The sequence below is a fragment of the Delphinapterus leucas genome, chromosome 4 (genome assembly GCF_059928025.1).
Source record: "Delphinapterus leucas isolate spDelLeu-1000000601 "Yukka" chromosome 4, BTC_Dleu_Yukka2, whole genome shotgun sequence".
NCBI lineage: Eukaryota > Metazoa > Chordata > Mammalia > Artiodactyla > Monodontidae > Delphinapterus > Delphinapterus leucas.
The window spans coordinates 107,901,156-107,924,228 of NC_143132.1; the positions used below are offsets into that span (position 1 = coordinate 107,901,156).

At 44.1% G+C, this 23,073-nt stretch overlaps 1 protein-coding gene across 1 annotated transcript in view; it reads right to left on the reverse strand.

The window, feature by feature from the left end:
* The window catches only part of KCNAB1 (potassium voltage-gated channel subfamily A regulatory beta subunit 1), a 75,639-nt gene that overhangs the window by 2,920 nt on the left and 49,646 nt on the right, over positions 1 to 23,073 (reverse strand). The window contains exons 6-10 of the mRNA XM_022573785.2: positions 19,561 to 19,646; positions 18,776 to 18,896; positions 17,592 to 17,686; positions 10,082 to 10,202; positions 4,724 to 4,812 (exon numbers count right to left, since the gene is read on the reverse strand). Coding sequence (XP_022429493.1) covers positions 4,724 to 4,812; positions 10,082 to 10,202; positions 17,592 to 17,686; positions 18,776 to 18,896; positions 19,561 to 19,646 — 512 coding nt within the window. The remainder of the gene's footprint in view (positions 1 to 4,723; positions 4,813 to 10,081; positions 10,203 to 17,591; positions 17,687 to 18,775; positions 18,897 to 19,560; positions 19,647 to 23,073) is intronic.

Genomic DNA, 23,073 nt, shown 5'->3' on the forward strand with positions numbered 1-23,073 from the left:
TAGTCAGTATAGAATATTATTAGATGCTTTACATGTTTTTAAGTACTAAATCTTTGAAATCCAGGGTACATTTTACACTTGGAGCGCATCTCCATTTGGATTAGCTTTAATAGCCACAGGTGGCCAGAGGCTACAGTAGTGGATAGCACAGGTCTAGAGACTAAGGAGAGATTCAGTCCAGCTGGTGGACAGAATCCTGGTGAAGGATGGCCACAGGTTAACAGGCATCCCAGGTAGATGGAACAGCATGAAGAAGTGAAAAGTCCGTGAAACGGGGTGATACAAGTGTAGAGTGAGTGGGGGAGGGGTGGGGATGGTGGGAATAGAGGAAAGGGAAGTTGAGGTAAACAGCGGAAGGCCTTGAATGCCATTTTTTGGAGTTGGGACTTTATGCTGTAGGTGGTGGGGAACCTCTCAGGACTTCTTAGCTGGGAGTGACCCCCATCAGACACATGGAGGTATTCTGAAGGAAGAGTTGGAAGGAGATTGAAAGGGGACACATGTTAGAAATTTGTTGCAGTCCTAGCCAGACACTGAGAGCCTTAACTGGACAGTGGCGGTAGAGGAGAAAAGGAGAGTGCCTCTGCGGGACATTTTGGAGGCTGATGGTGATCTCACGACTGGGTGACTAGGAAGATACTGGTGTAGGTAATTAATTATTGAGAGACCACAGGAGGAGAAGTTTGGAGCCTAAGTTTGGGGTAGGATATGTTGAGGTGAAGGTGCCTTTGGGATCCCATGTAGAAGTGACTTGCAGGCAGCCAGAAGTGCAGCTGTGGAGCTTAGTGGCAGTGGAAGGACTGGAGTTGAGAATTTGCAAGTCATTTGCACGGTCATGCTCATTGAAGCCCTGGGGAAGGATGAGATCATCTAGGGCCAGCTAGCATTTATTGCAAGAAGTGGGCCAAGGGCACACATTACACCATAAGACAAGGGACAGAGGCAGGCTTCTTGCAGGAATAGTCTGAGCCTGTGTGGAGTCTGTGGTGAAATACATTCATGATGACTGATTCTGAGGTTTCCACCTCACCCTTCCTCTGCTGCAGTCATGTTGGCCAGCGTGACCTTGTCTCCACTCACATGCTCTCCCCAGAAGCCTCAGGGTTTGGCAGGGTAGTAGAGCTCCTTCCTCACTGGTCTGGTAACATTTTCCTCTCCGAATGAAGCTAAAGCAGATTTGGTTTCCCACTAGCCTTGGAGCATCAGAGGATCTCAGCTACTGTGCGATTTAAATGTGAGACTGCAACACTGAGACTCAAATCTAGAAGTTGGTTGGAAGTTTTGTGTCTAGAATACAGTGGGTTAGCCATGTGAGGAAAAAAATTCTTCATTCACTACACCAATAAGAAAAGAAATCTAAACATTAGTAAAATGAAACCATAAAAGTACTTGAATAAAACATGAAAAAAAAATAATGTTCAAGAGAAGCCATACATTAAGAATTTTATGTGAAGTTGCCCAATTTTTTAATGTTGGCAACTGTTTTAAAACATTTTCGTCCCTGCAGGTCACACAAACATCCCATGAGCTAGCAAACTGCAGGTGTAGTAGTATCCTGACTGCAGTAATTGGCGGGTGAGGGGAGGTCTGGCTAGCGTTGCCGGCTGGAGGCATTAGGGGAGCTCTCCCAGGACTGGGTCACTGTCAAGATGGACCTTGGGGATGGAGCCGGATTTAGCCAGCCTGGGGTGGTGGACACTTTGCAGGAGGAGGGCCACTATTCTGGGGATTAGGATCCCAGGGAAGGTGGGGGAGGGGAGATGAGCCGTGGACGGGAAGGCCCGACTGCTGAGGAGCCTGGACTTTTCTGAGTGGATGGTGGGGAGCCTCAGAAGTGCTTTAAGGCTGGAGGATGGGGACCTGTGCAGGTGATGGGCTGCCTGCAGCTGTGGCTTCTCTCCAGTCTCTCATCTCTTGAGGCTCTGATTTATAAATGCCTCTCCAGTTTATGCTCACATTAGGCACATTCATTCCTTGGAGCAGCTGCCTTCCTTTGCCCATTAGAAACTTCTTTTCCTTATAGATGCTGGCACTGCACTCTTTCTATCCAGTCCCACCAACTGCTGCAGGGAGCCCCCAGCCACACAATCTACTCTCACCACATCAAGGGGTCCAGTTACGGCTTGCCAAGGGTGGAATCTGTGGCGCTGGGCTCACGGGAGGTGGAGTAGAAAGGGAAAAGGGAAGGTAAACCCTCCTGGTAGCAGCCTCCCTGCTTGGACAACATCCCTTTTCTCTTACCCTTTGAGCATGGAAGCCCCATCGTGCTACCAGCCAGAGCCTTGCTAGGGAGGAAGTGCTTTGGCAAGATGACTGCCTCAGTTTTCCTCTGAAATGTTATCTTTGGCTACCTGGAGTATTGCCACAGCCCAGGAACTACCTTTTTTCTTTTTTACCGTCCCAGGCAGTATGAGTCCCCCCTTGGAATGGCAGCGATCACTCTATTAGCTGACAGGAATCCTTTTTCTTGCCAAGCCATCTGCAAGTCATGCCTCTCTTTCCAAAACCTACGGACTCCTTGACCTTCATGGCCACCATCACCCGTCACCCGGACAACCTGTCCTTGCCTTTCTTCATTCTGCTTTTCACACAACAGCCAAAGCAATCTTTAAAAATTCAAATAACAGCGTGTCCCTCCTCTTAAAACCCTCCAAAGGATTTGCTGTGAGTAGAACAGAATTCTGACTTCTCTAGTGTTCCGTGTGACCTGTCCCCTGCCCGCGCCCACCATCCTTTATGCTCACTGCATGTTGACCACATTCGCCTTAGGCTGGTGCTTCCTGGAAAAAGCCAAGTGCGTCTGCGTCTCAGGGCCTTTGCACTGCTCTTCTGTGTGTCTGCTCCTTCCAGGGCTTTTCACGCGCTGCATCCTCCACTTGAAGGCTTCAGAATAAGCATATCCCAGAGGAGCTTTCGGCAAGGACATTATCTAAAGTGGGCTCACTCATTTCCCAGTTAGTCTCTATTACAATACCATCTTTATTTACTTAGTAAACCTCACTTGAAATTATTTTATATGTTTCTTTATCATGTGCCTCTGCCACTGGAATATAAGCTCCTTGAAGGTTGGGTAATATCTTTCTGGTTTCCTGTGGTGTCCCCAGTGCTGAGTACAGAGTAAGCTCTCAGAGATCTCCTGAATGAACCACGGGATAGAAGAGTGAATCTTAATTCCCGCTTTCTCAGGCAGCCCGTGAGCTCTCGAGGGCACCGTCCTGTGCTTATCTCGGAACACTCTCTGCCTAGCATGGTGCCAGACACAGAATAAGTACTCAATGAGTATTAGTGGAATTGAAATCACTGGGTTGCATTTCAGTTCTTTTGTGTATAGACTGTTCCCGTTTCCTCCTCGTCATTGTGGAGCCTTTATCTGTTCCCAGAGCACAAGTGAAAATAAGAGAAGGTGGGGAGGCTTTCTTAAGAGGGAGCATTCCCCAGGCAGGGACAGGGAACCCCACAATCTGGGAGGAATTCTCAGAAGCTGAGAGGCAGAGATGATTACCCAGCTGCACAGCCCTAAGAAAGGTGACGGTAGAGAAGGAGGTCTGCACCGTTTATCTGCCAGCATATTCGAGGCTATTCTTCAAAAGGATTTTTAAAAGTTTTAAGTTTAATCAAGCTTGTCCCCACCTCCATCTACTTCCTTCTGGGAGAGGTAACAGGGCTAAGTGCTGGTTTCGGGGACAGATGGACAGGGGAGAAGCTGTGAGGCACTTGTGTTTGGGCAGGTGATACAGCTACGGCAAGAGCTGTGGACGGGCTCGTTCCTGCAGCCTCTGGCTGGGCTGAGAGTGGGGCAGGCTCAGGACTGAGATGTGACCTTTGGGGGCAGGGGATGGTCACCACAGCCACCAACCTCCACCCTCTCCTTAGAACTCCCAGGAACATCTCTCTCCCACTTCCCCTCCTGCTGCCTTACAGGCTCTCCAGGTACAGCTGCAGGCTCCCTCCAGGCCTAGCAATCCCTGCAGGGGAGGGAATGGGGGTGGGCACTCCTGAAATTGCTGTTAGGGAGATGTGATCCTGGAATTCTGAGCCTATTTGTCTTAAAAGTGGCAAACATTCATTCATTCAATAGGTATTTCTTGAGTGTTGACTAAGGGCCATAGAGTCTAGGAACCGGAAAATCAGTGGAGAAGCAAGAAAGACACAAGTCTCTGACCTCAGGGGAGACAGGCGATTATACTACATTGTCGTAAGTGCTGTGATGGGGAGAGAGATCCAGGATGCTAGGAGAGCAGAAATGAGGGGGCTGGCACACTGTAGATTGGCAATAAATATTTGTGGGGAAAAAAGTAAATACATGATGTGTGGATATTGTCCTACGGCTACTACATTTCAAGCTGGTTATTAGGCAGGCTTGTGTGGTTCGACCTGGGAACCCAGTCGTCAGGTGTAACATTGCTTGGGTCATAGAATACACTGTCCCACAGACACAAGCCATCCTGAGAAATGAGCCCGGAGGAGACTGCCTGTTAATCAGAAGAGGACATCCCTGGATCCACATACTGTGAAAGTTCTGTTGCTTCTTTTGCCTTTGTCCCCATTTCCCTTCTTCCCCTATCTAGGAACAGGTAGCCTATTCCCTATATTAGGGGCTTTCATGCAACTCAGCTGTGACACAATGAAGGACAGAGGTGGGGAGATGGGACACTGCCTGGGGGCATCTTCAAAGGCACCAGGAAATTCCCTGGAGTTGGTTGGAAAGGGCTGCAGTACTTGCCTGAATGGCACCGAGGTTTTCAATGAGTTGTTCAGGAGTGGATGATCCCAGGAGCACGGAACTCACACCCTCATTTCTCAGGCACCACGCTGGGAAGAGAGAGCAGTAGGTCAGGAAGTCAAAGCACTTCTGACTGTTGATGAGTCTGCACACACCATTTGTAGCTTCCGTTGTCACAACCAAAACATATTAATTTGGGGGGAGGATGGACAGCATGCTCCAGGATTAAAAACGTCAGCAGCAACCCCTGTTGTGTGGAGGACTCAGTAGAATCTGTGCACGTGAACTGTGGGCTTAGGGCTCCTCTGCCCCGCAACTGGGGCATCCAGTCTAGCTGCCCAGCCCAGGAACACTGTCTTGTTCCTGAAGACACCTGACACTGCTCCTGGGCGAACGTCTGGATTCCTGTTTGCATCTGTCTTTTCCATCTCATTCATGCTCTCACTTTCCCCTCATCTGTTACATAGAGTCCGTGTAGATTCTGGGTACCTGGGTCCTCCGTCTCCACTGACCTGTCAGCCCTCTCTGGACCTGCCTTTCTTCCTGACGCGAGGTTCATTCTGGGGAGACCATCTCTCTCACCAGCCCTCAAACCCCTCACCCCTCCTCTGCCTCTAGCAACCTCTACCCTTAAACCCTCTTCAACCCAGGCCTCCTCCCTCTCAGCAGATGGCCTAGCTGCCTACTTTATGTAGAAAATTGAGTCCCTCAGGTAGCATATTCCTTAATTTCCCACTCACCTATGGACATAAGTACACACACACATACTCCAGTTTCAGAGGCTATGGGGTGCTGTCTGTTCAAAGCCAAACTCTGCCCTGGTCCCATTCCTTTTGCCTTTTCTTGGATTTGATTCATCCATTATTTCTCCCCCTCTCTTGCTCTCCTGGATGTTTGATTTCTTACTATCCTCTTTCTCTTTATCAAGAAGGCATAATCAAATTTCTCCCATTCTAAAATAAGCCTCCTCAGGCCCTTCATACCTGTGTAGCTGCCACCCTACCCTTCTCCTCCTCTTAAACTTGTAAGAGGCCAGTTGAGACTCCCTGCATCCCCCTTACATCCCAGTCCTCTTCTCACCATGTCAGAAGCCAGGGTGCCCAGGAAACTCCCTGTGGTTCAAGTAGACTTTGCAGTTTGTACCTGCCTGGAACTAGATATTGCTCTAGGCCCAGGGATGCAGTGTCTGCTGGATGTCCCTGCTAGACACCCCACAGCCACTGTGAACTTCTTGCTACTTAACTAATAAGCCTGTCCCTCTTGGGTTACCAATCTCATTTGGTGGCATCACCAGTAACTTGGCCTCCCAAACCAGAAACCTGGGAGTTATCCTTGGGCACTGTCCTTTTCTGATCCCACATTCCCTTTTAATTGTCATCTAGTTGATTGTCCTTCCTAAATATTTCTCTAATCCAGTAGTTCTCAAATTTTAGCATGCCTCAGTCACCTGGAGGGCCTGTGAAACATTGATTACTCAGTGCTTCACCTTGCATTTCTGACCCAGAACGTCTGGAGTGGGGCCTGAGGATCTGCATTTCTGACAAGTTCCCAGGTGATGCTGATGCAGCCGGTACAGGTACTCTTTTTTTTTAAACAACTTTATTGAGGTAAAATGTACCCATTTTAGGTGTACAATTCAATAATTTTTCATAAATTTATCATGTGTGCAATCATCACCATTTAAAATCCAGTTTTAGAACATTCCCATCATCCCAATAAGATCCTTCATACCCATTCGCAGTTAATCCCATTTCTACCCCCAACCCAAGGAAACCACTCATCTACTTTGTGCCCCTATGGATTTATTATTTCTGGACGTTTCACCTAAATGGAATCATGGAGTACGTCTTTGTGTCTGACTTCTTTCACTTAGCATAATGTCTGTGTGCGGTTCATCCATGTTATAGCATGGGTCAGTATATCATTTCTTTTACTGCGGAATAGTATTCCAGTGTGTGGATATGGGAACACACTTGGAGAATCACTGCTCTGGTTCAACTGTCCACTCCCTCAGGCCCTCACCGTCTCTCCTGCACAACTGGTTTTCCTACATCTTGTTTGGATTCTCCCTGCCTACCCCGCACACATCCAGCAGTAGCTTCTCCAGATACAAATCTGTTCAAGTCACTTGCCTGCTAAACATTCTTCAGCGTGTGCCTGACGGGATCCTGGTCCTGTGAGGTGAAGCTCTCACTTCTCACCCTGACAAACCTCACTAGAAAGCCCTCCACTCCAGCTTCCGGTCTCCTCACTCGTGCCTTGAACTTGGTGCTCCAACAGCACTATTTGTAAATCCTCTCCAGCCCCAAATGTCACGCTGTGTTTCTCCTCCCCAAGCCCTTGGCTCAAGCGGTCCCCTGGGTCTGGAATGTCCCTTTGCCTCCTCCCTTCCTTTGCCTCACTAATATCTACTCATCATCTGGGATTCCTCGTGGGCACCGCCTTCTCCTAAAGTCCTTCCCTGAGTCCCAGGCCTGGTTAGGAGCTCCTACATTTTACTTCCAAACCCACCCCCCACCCCTGCCCCCGGCCCACCCTGCCCTTCTCAATTATTTTACTCTCACACTATATTAAAATTATCTGTTAATTTCTTGACTTGCCCACCAGACTGTGAGATGTGTGTTATTTGCAGTTGGATGCTCAGCACCCAGCCCAGCACCTGCGCATAGTAGGTGCTCATTAGATGTTTGTTGAATAAACGGAGACATGGATGATTGATGGACATCCCTGAACACCTCTTCTTCTGCCCCCATTTGGTCAGGCCATGCTGTCAACTGATACTGTTAAGCTGTTGCCACACTCAGACCTTTTAAGGCAATCACTAAATCCTTCCACGTGGGAAAAATAATGCTCTATGAAGGCAACAAGCCAAGTGATCCTGGGCTTTTTCTTTCTATTTTCTTTTTTTGGCTGCCTCATTTCCTACTTTGCACTTAGAACTCTTTTTTGGCACTAGTGGAAGTTCTGAGGGCAAAGCAGGGCACTGAGAGAATTATTGCCCATAAACTACCTGATGCCAGCAACAGATGATTCCCCCACGGGCTGCTGGGCCATGTAGGAGAACCCACTGGGTAGAGCTGGCCAATGCCAGAGGTAACGTAGATGATTCCAGATTATTAGCATCTACTCAAGTGTCCCCCACAGGCACATCCAGAGTGTCTATGAGCAAGGTGTGAATGCTGGCTCCTGTGCAGGCGTGAGACACGGGCACCAGCCCACAGTTGGGTTGAAGTAGTTTGTTTCCTGCCCGAGGATCTCCCCTCCCCCGACACGCTTCTAGCAGATCAAAGGTAATATGCCTGGAAATAATTTCCCTCTTGGTTTGAGAGTTCTGTGGTTAAAAACAAAACTACCTGTTTACAAAGAAAAGAAAAAAATGACAGGCGAGAAAGACATCTGGGGGCACAGAGGGAGGAAAAGGAGAAACAAAGCATGTTTTAATTTAAACTCAGACTCTGTAAAGAGTCATGTACATCTGACATCCAGTGAAAGTCTAAATGTTGTAAAGATTTTCTCTTTAGAAAGACAGTGTTCTTCTATCTCTTTCAGAGCTAGATTCAATACTTGCTTTCTTGTTACCACCTAAAGATTGTATTTATGGCTATGGTTTAAGAATAGGTGTTTCTCTTTGTGCTTGTGCCTCTGACCATATATGACAGCTAGGAGTGGACAGAGTTTCAGCAGAGGGTGTCTAATTCTTTGCAAAAACACCATCATCTTCATCCTCATCTTCACCAGTTACTGAGCACCTACTCTTTTCTTTACATACATAATTTCCTTTTGCTCAACAAGTTTGTAAGATATATACTACTATACCCATTTTACAGATGAGAAAATTGATAATCAGGTTAAATAACTTGCTAATGGTCGACAGCTAATACCTTTTACTGGGCTCATTAAAGCCACAGTAGCAGCGATGCTAACTAATCACATTAAATATAATCTTTGTTTTTTTGTTTTTTGGAAGAAAGGATTACAGCAATAGTTACACATATACTTAGGTAACTGGTATTTCCCTCCTAAAACCGTCTCCCATTTCCATCTTTCTGTGACTATTAACTGCAGCTACCATTTTCCTGCCTTCCAGCCTCAGAAGAGTCAAGTATCTAACAAATATTCTTTTATTTTATTTGCATAGAACTTATCTTGAGCTTTTTATCTCGTTGGCTCACTGTATCTGATTTGTCCCAATTCCTGCTATTTCTTAATCCTTAGGAGTTTTTTCTAGACTCTATACCCATTTTATTCTTTTCTCATAGCTACCACATGAATTGTTTTCTCTTCAGCCTCTTCTTCATTTGTAAAGTGGAGATAATAGTAGCAAAACTCCATTAACATCTGTAAGATAGGGCTACGATTAGTATCACCTCGATTAGTATACACCTCGTGGGACCCACGATTAAGGAGACAAGATGAGCATTAAAGAGCTCATCACAGAGCCTGGCAGATACTCTCCAGCAAGGGAACTGAAAGTTTAAATGCTTTTCTGTCTAATCCCTAGTCTCTAGCCACTTGTGGCTATTGAACCCAGGAGATGTGTTTAGCCTGAATTGACATGTGCTGTAGGTGTAAAATACACTCTGGATTTTGAAGACTTAGTATGAAAAATAGAGTGTGACATATCTCAGTAACTTTTTATATTTATTACATGTTAAAAATGATAATATGTTGGCTATACTGGGTTAAATAAAATCCATTTAAAAATTAATTTCACCTATTTCCATTTTACTAGTTTAATATGGCCACTGGAAATTTAAAGATTAAACGCATGGTGCACATTATATTTCTACAGGACGGTTCTGGTGCAACGTGGCTTTCAATTGTTACCCGTGACCGTGACCTTTCATTGACTCCACTATGTCGGAAGAGCCATTGTCGTGGCTCAGGAAGTTTCACGGTGACGCTGCTCCCATGGGATAGGCCTTCCATGTGGCAGTAGCCTTGGCCACGCTCGCAGCCCTGCTCCTCAGCCACTCACCAACCCCGCCTTACCTTCGACGGGGATGGAAAATTGAACCAGAAGCAACGGATGTCACTACACAGCTCAGGGGTGCTCACCCTTGACACTGTGAGGATGTGTGCGTTTTCACTGACGTGTTCTTGTTTAAACTGTGTTATAAGGGAAAGGAGAAGGAAGTAAGAAAAGTGTTTCAGCATGTGGAACCACTCTAGGGAACTCTGAAAAACCTATCTAATGCTGTGTCTCATTTTAGATAGTATGAACCAGGAGTCTATGCTTCAGAGACCATCTGCCCCTGCAATAGGTATGTTATCATGCAAGAGATGTGGAGCAGCAATAGAGAATGATTTCATTTTCCGTGATCCAGCAAGGCTTCCCCTCCCAAGTAACTTTCTCACCCACGGCTAGCTGAGGTAGCGTGCATCCCAGACGCTCCGCAATCGGGGAAAGGTCTTTCAGCTTGTTTTGCTGTTTTCTCCCTTCTTCACTCACAATCCTTTCCTTCAACCACTGGTAGCACTAGAGATAAGAAGAACATTTAAATATTAATGTCTGGTAAGGGTTTGATGCAAAGATTGTTAATTCAATAAAATGTAAGAGCCTCGTGGTGAATTCCTCAATCTTCTTGGCTCTGACCTTTCTGTTTGATGGTGACAAGGATGCCTATGTCTTCATGCAAGGAAATGTTCCCCACCGTCTCCTTCCTTGTTTACTGATTCAAGACAGATTGATTTTGACTAAAACTCACGATTCAGATCCATCGACACGCACAAAAGTTGTTAAAATCCTAACATATAATCAATTAGATCCCATCTGGACATGATGTTTCATATTGCAATAGCCCTTAGAATGTAGGGGAAAAAAGGCATTTGCATTTCACCAGGGTCTACTATGTTTCCTTTTTGTCTAGGAAGTTGGGTGCCAGGCTGTCTTCTCAAAGGAAGTCATTATCTTACATTTCCTGCTGTAACTATCTTTCTCCCTCTTGCCTTCAATTTACTCCTAGTCTCTTCAGTATTCTTATAATAGTGTTTTATTGTTAGCTTTCTCTGCTCCTTCCTAGAAGCAGATGTGAATGGTGTAAGTGATAGGTACCGAGTACATTTTAAAGTCACACCATGAGGCATTTGGAACTTCCCCGACCAGGGATGGAACCTGTGCCCCCTGCAGTGGAAGCGCAGAGTCTTAACCACTGGACCGCCAGAGAAGTCCCATTTTAAAGTTTTAAAGTGGATAAACACTTTCCCAAATGTGTATTACCTTTTGTATAATGTTTGAAAGTTAAAAAGGCAAGGGAACTTAAAAAGGTAAATGAGAAACTAATCTTTAAAACCTCTGAGAAGAGACTGACCCTGATGTAGACTATGAAGTGAGCCTGATTTCCTAAATATAAGGAAAAGAATATTTTAGAATTTCTCAATGCCCTATTTTTCAGAAGGTTCTGCTCTTACTATGAAACAAGGAACAATAGACCCTTACGTACAAAGCTAGCACTATGCAGCAACACCCAAAGGAAAAGAATATTTGTAAGAATTGGTTAGTCTGTTTTAGTGACAATAATAAAAACCATCTCCCTGTGTGGCAACGTAGACTTTCTCCATTGCATGCGTTCGTGACATAATTACCACCACAGACCTTTACCTTCTCAAAGGCAGTGGAAAGCTGGGCAATCATCACAAAATCTCCACCCATATGATTTCAATGGGCTGCTGGCTTTTGTTTTTTTTTAAGTATTTTTTTCATCATTCTAAGACAGTATTTCCAAAGAAAAAAACCGCATTATGTTTTGTTATGATTTTTGGAATGATTTTGCAGATATGAAAAGAAAAAACAACAAGCAGCCCCAGTTCTGTTCTCCTCCTAGATCTCAGAGGCTTATGGTCTGGCTCCTCACATGAAGTTTGCTTAGAGAGATGGCCAAGAGTTTTCCCAGTCTCGGCTCCGGAGACCTTAGCTTCCTCCAGGAGGAAGTGTGGCCTTGAGCATCTCTCCAGAGATGACGGCTGGTGCCAGTGGTGATGAGGTAGGTGGACAGTTAGGAGCAATGAGCACCGTGATGGGGGCCGAGCAGCCTTCCCTGGCAGCATGCTGGGTACATCAGAGAGCCCCTGAACTTACTTCTACTGTCCTCAAGGGGAAAAACATCACCGATCCGCACTTTAGTTTCATAATATTTTTCAGAGGACGAGTATCTCTGAATGTTATTCAAATGAAAAAAAAAAAAAACCACGGTTGAAAACCAATAGCCAAGTTCTTCTTGAACAATTGCTTTTTATTAGAACTAGGAGAGTTCCTGAGGTTTCAACATATACCACACACATGAAGATTGACTGATTCATCAATCTTTAGGAAGATTTCTAAAAGTAACAAATACCAAACATTCATTTATTGAGTACCTTTCTTCCCACCCTCAACATAAATCTCACTCTAATCACTGGAAAACATAAGCAGGTTAGGGTTTTGTTTTTGTTTTTTTTTTTTGCGGTACGCAGGCCTCTCACCGTTGTGGCCTCTCCCGTTGTGGAGCACAGGCTCCAGACGTGCAGGCTCAGCAGCCATGGCTCACAGGCCCAGCCGCTCCGCGGCATGTGGGATCTTCCCGGACCGGGGCATGAACCCGCGTCCCCTGCATCGGCAGGTGGACTCTCAACCACTGTGCCACCAGGGAAGCCCCTAGGTTAGGGTTTTTAAAAAGTAGATGCATAGTATTTCTACTGCTTTCCTCATACCAAAGGAAACAAATGTGTTTTGGAAATACATAACTTTAACTGCTTTACAAGTAGGAAAATGTTAGCATAGGGAGGAGATGAGGCTTAACTAAAATATTAATTAAATATGGAAGTGAAACAGTGTTTTTGGTAAGAAGGTTGGTGGTGGGTGTGGTTGTATGCAATAATAAACCCAACTTGTTGACTGTGGGCAGTAATCCACGAATCAGAAGATGAAATTTCATCTTCCATTCCACTTGCTTAATCCTCTTCCTGCAGTGGTTTGATTACATGTTGATTGTTCTTTCTAAGTTAGTGGAAGGCAGGGATGGCTTCTTGTTCATCTCAACATCTCCAGTCTTGACACAGTGGTTGGCCCAGAGGGGCTCAGCCAACATGGTGGTGAGGAAGGGATCTGAGAAACCAGGGTTCCACAGGGTAAAGATAGATCTCTTCAATTTTTCAGATTGAGCACAGACACTTCCTCCTTAAAGAAGTACAACTCAGCTGGCAGCCCTGCGTGCTTCCACAGTGCTTGTGGATTCCAGCTTGTGGATTACTCGATTCCAGCTTGTGGATTATAGTCATAATTCACCCCTTCTCATGCCTGTCTCCAGCAAGTCCCTGAGTTACACTGAGACTGTCCCTGTATCTCAGCCCTCAGCACAGGGCCCGGCACTGAGTAGACGCTCAGTAAATATTTGCCAAAGGAACAACTGAATGAGCTCTTCTCCACAGATTAGTGGGCTATTGCTTTTATACATGTCACAAAATTCTTTAAATTTTCCAAAAGCCTCTTTCTTTGCCATCTCCTATTGCTGTGACCGTTATCTGTGTGACACCCATATTACAGGTAGCCATAACAGGGTGGGACTAGTCTGTGAGATCAGCCCCAAATCCCCCAGTTGCCTGTTAGTTAATTGTAGATTAGAACTCAGGGAGCAACTGTAAAGCCATGGACAGAATCAGTCACATTTCATTACTGGGCCTTGTCTAGAATAATTTAGCATTCAAGATCATTGACTATTTCTATCTAAACATCGAAGTCTTTGGCTCAAAAGAGCAGCAAAGTCTTCACTATTGAGGTGAAAATCTCTAGGTAAAATGCTGGAGCTAAAAAATTTCCTTCTGAAATTGTTACCATAATGGGCAATATCCTTAGTTTCTTAATGTGAACACCTGGAGTACTTGGACTGCCCCTCTCCACCCACTTTGATCTACGTAAGTTTGCATGTTTCCTGTTTACCTTTGACAGAAGGGTACATATTTTTATGATTTTTCTATAAGGTATTTTCCCAACAGTAGGGAAGAGCTGTCCATAAATTTTATTGCACTTTTCATTTCTATTTAAAATTTCTATTTAAAAGCTGCTCACCTGGTCTCTTGATCAGACTTTGTTGATCCTCAGTTATGGCTCATTGCACTCATGCAAGAACCATTTATTGAGTACCTAGCATGTGCCAGGCTCTGTGATGAGTTAACGTGAGTTTCAGTTTCTGTCCTATAAGTACTCACAAATCATTGTCTGGTAACTTGAGAAGTGTTGTTTTTAGTTGGATTGCCCCCTCAATGATTTCCTCAGAAGCCTTGTTTGTACTGCCTCTTTATGGGAAATAGGTCACCATAGGTGCATGACGTGAGCTGGTCACAGCACCTTATCCTTTGGGCCACTGTCATTGGTTTATCAGGTTGGCACATGACCCAAGCTTGGCCAGTCTTCTCTGGACTGAAGCTGATAAAGAAAAAGTCTCTTTTCTCTCAGGTTACATGACTTTAAGGATGTAAGCCTGCAGTCACCAGCATTCCTGCTCCTGGCCTTGTGGAGAAGACCCACTTGTAGTAGAAGAAAATGACACTCACATGCAGGGAGAAATAGAGGAGATGGAGAGTCCTGACGATGTGCAAATCTATGGATGGAGTCACCCCTGAGGCCATCCCACTCCATCCTTCCCAGGGAGTGTCTGTCTATGCGTTCCCTTCTTTGATGAAATTAGGTTGAATTGCATTCTATTGCTTGCAGCCAGAGGATTCTAAGACTCTGTAAGAAGTGTTTATGGAATGACAGAAGAAAGTACCAATAACTGAGTTTTATAAAGTGAGGACAGGTTTCACAGAGTGAAGACAACCAAGATTTGTCTTTAGGGATGAGGAGAGCTTCCACAGCAGGATGTAAAGAAGGGCATTTTGGGGAGGCAAAAAAGAGTACAGTGCATTTGGGTGAAAAATGAAGTAATATGATTTGGGGAGAGACAAGAACGAAAAACGGGTTCAAGAGTATTTCCTTGAATGCTTTTTGTGGGTTTTAGGTTTTGTCCTATAATCAGTGATTGGGAAGTCATTAAAGGATTTTAAGCAGGGTTACGATATAGTCAGATTAATCTTTTAGAAAGATAATTGGTCACATAATTGAGATAGATAATAGAAAATTGGTGGGTAGCTGAAAAAGGGAGGGGGGAATCAGAGAGTCCAGATGGGAGGTTAATGCAGCAAACCAAGTAAGCAATGATGAAGATCTGAACAAGGGTGGTACAAGGAATGGACCACAGAGCGTCAGCATGTGGACTGGAGGAGTTGGTGCCCTGCTGAAGAAGACTGAGGGAGGAGAAGAGGCAGCTGAGATAACGCCTTGGCTTCTGACTGGGATGACCAGATGGATGGGTGGAGGCACTGTTAAATGAGAAGGAAGAGTAGATTCTGGGGAGTGAGGACAGATTCCATTAGGCATGACAGATGCCCATGGGACAGCCACGTGGACATGTCTGATAGGCACGAAGAAGTAGTGGTGTTTAGCTCAGCGGTGAGTCAGTGCCGATGACACTGATTTAGAAGTCTTTGTAACAGCGGTGGGCCAGATGCAGCCTCCCAGAAAATCCCCTGGGCAGTACTACTTTCTAAAAGATAGGTATTTTTTCACACTCAGTTAGTTTATCCTTCAAATCTAGTTCAATATTTATAGCAGAAACAAAGTATTAGCAACCTTATTTTATTGGTGTAACTTAAAACAGCCAGTGTGAAATACCAACCATTTATTCTATTTTGGGGGAAGGTGAAAGTTGCCATCTTATTTATCTATTTGCCTAGGTCTTTATTTTTTAAAAAATGTTTTTACTATTAGAATTCTCATTCAATCTTAAGGTTGAAATATATATATATATATATATATGTGTATGTATGTATATGTATATAATTAGTAGTAGTAGTATTTTTTGCTTTAGTTACTCAAGTGGCTTTTCTAAGTGTACATATATTAGTCCAGAAAGCACTTGGACTGATGAATTAAGAAGCCTTGAGGGTTTGCGGAGCTCTAAAGAAGCGTGCTTTGTGACTGGCTGCCTTTCACCTGTTGAGAGTCCTTATTTATTGCTAAGGATGTTTCAACAGATGCTGAAAAGTCAACAACAGAAATATTTTTCCGGTTGCTTTTGGGCTTAGTCACCTTCAAATATTTTGCATCTCCTTTTCTTTTCCTCCTTTCGTTAGTGCATTTTTAAAAGCTTTTCAGCTGTTTATAAGCTTTTCTCAAATAGTGATGGAGATCAGCCAATCATATACTTCAAATACAGTGTAGTAGCTACTTCTTCCTCCTTTAAAAACCTGAGTTTGAAGGGAAACAAAAATGCCTTTAGGGAGATGCACTGAGAGCCAGGAGACCTGGGTTCTACTATTAACTTTTTCTATTATGAGTTTATGCTGTTGGATTGTTATCTAATCTCTTTGTGCTCAGTTTCTGCATCTGGAAAAGGTTTACCCTCTTATAAGGATAGTCTGGAACAAACAGCTGGTATATATGGAAGCACTTTGAGTTTTTCAGAAAGTCTCTGAAAGACTGTAAGACAACATGCTTGGCTACAACTGGCTAAAAGCCATCTGTATCCATTTATCTTTGTGAGGAAAAAAGGAGATGAATAAAAACACTTAGCCCGGTGCTTGGCACATAGTAGGTGCTCAGCAAAATCACAATTTTCAATGCTTCTCTTTCTTCACTCTTTTCTTGCCATCCACCTTTTATCCCTTCTTTCCTAAGATGCTTTTCGTTTTTCTTTGCTGACTTATTCAAAACCTTCCATTTTTCAGAAACAAGACCCTATATAATATTCTAGGATAATTAGTGTAATAATGCAAAACTAGAAGCAGGACCACGTCACCATGTTTTAGGAAATGTTTATGTTGTATTATCTTAGAGAACAAACAAGCTAATAGGTCAACTGATACAGCAGAGAGAAAAGTGATAGACCTAGAGTCTGGAGAAGGTCCTGATTAGGGAAGCACACGGTGGTTCCAGCCATACTGATTAAAAGGTCGCTGGTTTGGGCTTAACTTGAGTTGTCCTTGTGCTGACTTTGTGCTGATGGAGACAAGAGGCTGTGTCAGACTTCTGCTTCCTCTTTGGGGCCTTTGGCATGTGTGAATTTTGAAAATGCCTATGTTCTCTCCCTAGACATTACAGAGTAATTTGTGATTCTAATGTTATTACACATTCTCTCAAGTTTTAAAAAACAGACATGTTGTTATTAACAAGGAGAGATTTTGGAGTACCCTCCAGTAAATTAATCATCAAGATCTTCTGAATGGAGGTAACTTTATGTCAATGATCTTAAATATCTTTATGCTTCAGAGAAGAAATTAAGCTGCAAGACTCAGCAGCTGGAGTTGATCTCTGCAAATGCCAGCCCTGAGCCCCCGTGACAGAGGCTTGGCTCTGTATCTGCTTCCCAAACCCTCCCTCCTTACTCCCCATCCTCACATATTAAAAAACGTCAACCGAACTCAAACCTATTCAACTACAACCGGTTTGCCACATGTGGATTAAACCTCTATGGCTTAAATTTTGTTTTGTCAAGAAAAGTAAAATTAGATCCTCTTATATAGAAAAGGGATTTTACGTTTCCTAAGTTTCGAAGGAGGAATGAAATGCCTTCTTGAATATAAGAATTAGTGTAGGAATTCGAGTCTATGAATCCAACCAGGTCATTGGGCATCTCCCCCGGTCCCCAGAGGAGGAGAACTTTCTGCACTGATGCCTGACCAGAAGTAGAGACCTCCAGAGGGCTTGGGGAGCTGGCCAGGGAACACCGGCCAGCCCAAGGCCACACTCGGCCTGAGCCAGGGAGCCACAGGCTGCTGCAGAACTGTTCTGTTCAATCTCCTTTTTTCCCTTGCTCCTATCCCCAGACTCTTTCCTAGAGGTGGAGGAAAATACCTTCAGTGAAGCCCTGGAACTTTCAGGCACCCCATTTCCATATTTTCCTGAGATGATGCCACAGGCCAGTGGAGACCATGTCATCGCTCCGACGCCTACAGAAGAAAAAACCTTAAAAAGTTACTTCTGCAAACTGGGATCAAAAGTGTCGGGGTGTTTAGAAAGGACTTGGTTAGTTGTGGGGAAAACTGGCCAGATACATGAGCTAATATCAGCATAAATCTTTTCATTACAGTTCAGGCATCTACAAATCGTGCTTCATTTTTATAAACCTACCAAACGTGCACTGTTGGTTATGGGGAACAGGCCATATAATCAAGCCTGAAAATGTGGCTTATCCATAGTTTTCGGATGACCAAAATTTATGTTTCTTTTTACACTCAGAGATAAACACTTTTGCTTGCACAGAAATCCAGCTCTTCGCTTGTTCACTCAGTGCCTTAATAGTGCCTGGTGCAAAGCAGGAGCACAACGCCCCCTGCACAGTAAACACGCAGTGATAGCAATAACAACCATTGTTATTGCTGTTGTTGAACTTTTTAATCCTTTTTTTCTTACCCAGCATTTTCCCACTCGTGTAAACCCCCATTTCTTATGAAGAAAATTATCTCTGGAATCTGTTTTAATAAGTACGCCTGAAAATGTGGCTTACTTAGGTTTTTCTGATGTCCAAAATTCTCGTGTACATGTTGTGTATATATTTTTTCCCTCTCTTTGTCATTATGTCTACCTACAAAAACATGTGTCCCTGGCTTGTCAGCCATTCTTGAATTCCCATTCTGACTCAGTTCTAAGCAAAGTAGGAGATACAGATGTACAAATCCATAATTTTTGGGAAAGGCAGTCATAATCCACTCAGAGATGCATTCTTGGCTAGAGCAACTACCCTATGAAAAATACGTTTATTCATTGTTTCTTCCCTTCATTCTATATGCATTTTTTGAACACCTACTGAGTACAGCTTGTACACCAGTCACAGTTTACAGCTCTGCTTGGCTGTCATGAGTGATACTCTGGAGGTTACATACAGGCACTTTTGATTCTTCCAGTCTCTGGAATGCATAGTGCTGACAACCCCTAGGTTAATTAGGAACATTTAGGAAGGCATTTCAGTAACATTTTTTTCTGGATCACTGATCATCCTGTTGTTAAAAATAATCAGTAAATTTGATTGTGAAGATTACCTATTTTATGGTAGAGCTCTGGTAGCTGAACCTCCACTTTCTCTCTCTGGAAAAGATGGTACTCAGCTTGTTCACAGACTGGTGGGATCATGTTGAATTGTCTTGCTACAGAGTAGGCTTCCTAGGGAGAAATACAAGTGCAACTGAATTTATAGCTGATGAGAAATAAGGCTGTATGCATGAAAAAATTTCATTTTGGTGAAATCAATACAAACCAAGAAGAATGTAGATTGCCAAATAGTAAGCAAAGTTATGACCATCAATTTCACTAAGAAATACCAATGCAGGAAATCCTTATTATTCTTTGAGAGGTTTTGGAATGAGTAAGGTCCAGGGAAAATTAGTCAAAGTATGAATTATGGACTATTACAAAGAAAACGTAGTTTGACTATTTCTAGGTTCCTAAAGAAATAAAACTTAACTAATATAATAATATAAAAATGATCTGTAATTAGCATGTTATGAACAGTACCATTATTTAATACATTAAAAAAAAACCTGGAATATTGTGTTGATATGTCTCGTTAGCTGAGAAATTTACTCTCTTACTACCAGAGAACATGCTAAAGCACAATTCCTGTTAGATACCTGCACCCTCCCTATTGTATTCTGAGCTGAGGAGATCCACCCCCCATATCCATCTCTATTACTGATGGAATTGATCATAGAATTCTAGTGCCATGTGATTGTGAAGAAAGTTTGCAAAAGATCTTACAACTTACACATGATATCTAACAAACAATAATAGGTACTCGATGGCCATTTAAAAATAGAAATGAAATTACCATGATCTCCATGGCACTCCAGCGGGAGGTTCCCCAGTACATTGCCATTCCTTGGTTTATCACATGTGTCATGGCTCGAACGATTTCTATGGAAAGCCAAATAGTTAGCACTACATATACTTTTCAAAGTTATATAGTCTTTCTTTTCCTTTTCCTGCCCAAAGCTTAGATATTTAATGCAATTATTTGTTGGATTAATATAATTACTTTGACACTGGTGGTAACATAATAGTCTAACATAAAATATTGATAGTTTGGAGGTGGTTGGTACTTTTGGGTAAACTGACGTTCCATTTTCAGATTGCAGCAACAACATGAAATGAAATGATATTAAAAACAGAATGACCACTTTAAGTTCTTCCTTTACTTTTATCGCTTCAGGGTTCCTGGCTGGATAAAAGAACACATGATTCACCTCTTTCAGAACATGGGGACCTTAAGGGCTCACTAAAGTGAGAAGTGAGAGAAAGCATTTGTTTTGACTTTGTAGAATGGAGGGTCATTGGGGATAGAAGGCCTGCCTCTGTGTGTGGGATCTGCAGAGCTAAGACTCACTCAGGGTGGCTGTTTAATAGAGATGACTCAACAACAATGTGTTTGGCAGAAAGATAAACATATTAAATGCTGAACAAACAGCCAAAGCCACAGTGGCTCCCAGCCCGCATGGGCTACTCTGTCCTTGACCACTTTGGACCAAAGTTCATTCTAACACACCCATGTCATGCATTTCACTGGGGCCTGCGTGTGGCACCGCCCCGCTTGCTCATCAGCCTCTTTCAGCTTGACATCATATTTCCTAAACAGGAGAATGAACCCCTTCCCAGAGGGGTGGAGCTGAGCTAATCTTCTTGGCACCAGCCGATGTGATGCAGAACCAGGGAGCATGGAGAACCTCAAGTTCAATTGAGTGATAAGTCACAGACACGGTTGGATTTCTTCTATAAAGCAGGTCAGCCAAATACCCAGGATGCTAGGTCATTTGACATTTCCAAGGGGTTGCAGGCCACGGGCTTTTCTTGCCCCACTAATATCTGGTAGGTTACGTGTCCTTCAGAAGAATCAAATCCTTTCTCAAACTCAAGTTGAGTAGATGTGTTCTTCTTTTATTTCTCACCAGCAATCACTGTCTTGATTGATCAGGGACAGGATTTGGAACGAGACAGCGAGGGTTAGGGTCTTAGCTTGCTTGCTTGTTTGGCTTATGTAAACCATTTAAAATTGCCCTTGGTTTCTTTGTTTGGAAGATGGGAATGCTTTTACTCACCAGAGTCCCAACAGAGGTAGAACTTGGCTTATAAGGAAAATATTTTTCTTTCTTGGAGAAAGACTTCTAAATATCAGTTTATTACTCAGCAACTAAATCTATGAAGATAGATCTCCCTTGATAAAGCAAATGAGATACAAAAGGTTGTATGAAACCTTTTCTTTCCTTTTATTATACAAATGGAAATGAGTACCTGTGCTAAAATTTCTGGAAGTCTAAAGCCATTATTTAAATCTCTGCCCCAAAGTATTCTCTCTTTGGAGATCTCCATCGTTGTGCTAGTTCCCTTTCCTTTCACATCCTGTTTCATCCAGAGCTGAGATGTTCATCCAGTCAACAGGATTTATAAGGCGTCTGCTACGCTGGGGGTTGGGGATATTGGGGCAAATCAAACACGTTGGTAAACACTGAGGAGGTTAACAGAATAAAATGAGCCCGAGAGCCTCCCCTGTCTCCATTCTGTAATCACGTGAGATGAGCACAGGACTGGCCAGTGGCTTGGCCATGCGGCAGTTCCCGAGGCCTTGGCAAGAGCAGGTAGGGTGGAGTGGAGGTGGTACTCCTCCTGTACCTTCATTCCCTTATTTCACACACACGTATTAAGAACTTAATATTTGCCAGGCACTGGGTTCATCTGTGAGTAAAACAGATACAAAGCTCCTTGAGTTCTGAATTGAGTGGAGAACATGGAGATGTAAACAAGTAGGTAATTACAAAATGTGACATGTTATGAAGAAAACCAATAGGGGGCTGAGATAGGGAATAAGAGGGAAGACCGATTTTAGTTGGTTAAGGAAGGTCTCCCTGAGGAGTAATGTTTAGGCACAAAAAATAAATAGGGACCAGTCAGGGGAAGAACAGTGGAGGAGGATTGTAGGCCACTGGAGCAGCACGTGCAAAGGCCCTGAGGCTGGACAGAGCTTGGTGAGTTCCCGCAATCAGGAAGCCATGGAAGCTGAGTCAGGAAGGAGGACAGGGCTACAGGATGAAGTTGGCAGAGGGCAAACCGTGTTATTTGTCTGTTATTCAGGGCTTGATGGGAAGTCACTAACATTTTTAGGTAAGGAAATGACGATGCAGTGAACATTTCAGAACACTATCTGACTGTGCTGTGGGGCTGGAGGGGGGCTGGAGGAAGCAGGAAGATCTTTAGGAAGGTATTGCAGTACTCCAGGCAGGAATTGAGGGGGCTTGGAATCGGGAGGTGGTAGCAAAGACAGAGGCATGAATGGATCAAAATCTGTTTGGGGGGTAGTATCCCCTAGACTTGCAGATGGACTGAACGTGGCAAGTGAGGACGAGGAGGAATGAAGGCGATCTCCCAGATAACTGGCCATTCACCGAGATGCAGGAGACTGAGCGAGGAACAGGTTTGGGAGGAAGAGCCAGGGTCTCCCCTTGGACATGCCAAAAATGGAGATGACTGTGAGAAACTGAGGGGAGATGTCGAGTGGAGATAACTGGATAATGACACGGTGAACAACCTGGGCTGGAAGCGAGCTATTTATTAATTACCAGTCTTTAACTGTATTTAAATCCATGGAAGTGGATGAGACTATAAAAGGGAAGTCTGCCCAGAGAAAAGAGTAGAGGTTCTAAGAGCCAGAGCAGGAGTCGGGGAGAGGTCACTGCAGCCAGAGGGGCAGGAAGGAAGCCAGATGGGGGGACAGTTCAGAATCAAGAATAGGGAGTGCTCGCAGAAGGAGCTGTGCCCGAGGACTGGAACACATGAGCATTCGAGTCTGAAGGGCACAAAACAGCGTCCACAGGATTTGGCTGTGTGACAGGGAGGTCACTGCAGACCATGAAAAGAGTGCTGTAAGTGTCTGTGGTGCGTTGGGACCAAGGCCAGGCTGGAGCCAGTGGTAGAATGGGCGTGGGGAAGGGAAGGCATTAGAGACAACCTGGGTAGACTCAAGTTAGGAAATGAATGGAGCAGAGAAAGAGGGCAGCAGCTGAAGGGGTACTTAGAGTCAAAGGAGAGTTTTATTTTAAAACTGGAAGATGTAAGAGTAAGCCTGTATGCCACTGGGAGTGATCTAGATAGGGGAGTTACTGAGGATGTGGGCTAGAGGGTTGGGGAGTATGGAGGGAGAGAGACTTGACACAGGGAGATGGAGGAGAACAACACTCCTGGGGGTGGGAAGGACACTTCTGGCAAGATGGTGGGACCTCAGGAGGTTTGGAGAACTCATCATAGGAAGACAGGGGAGCCCCTGTTTGATGAATTCAATTCTCAATAAACTATC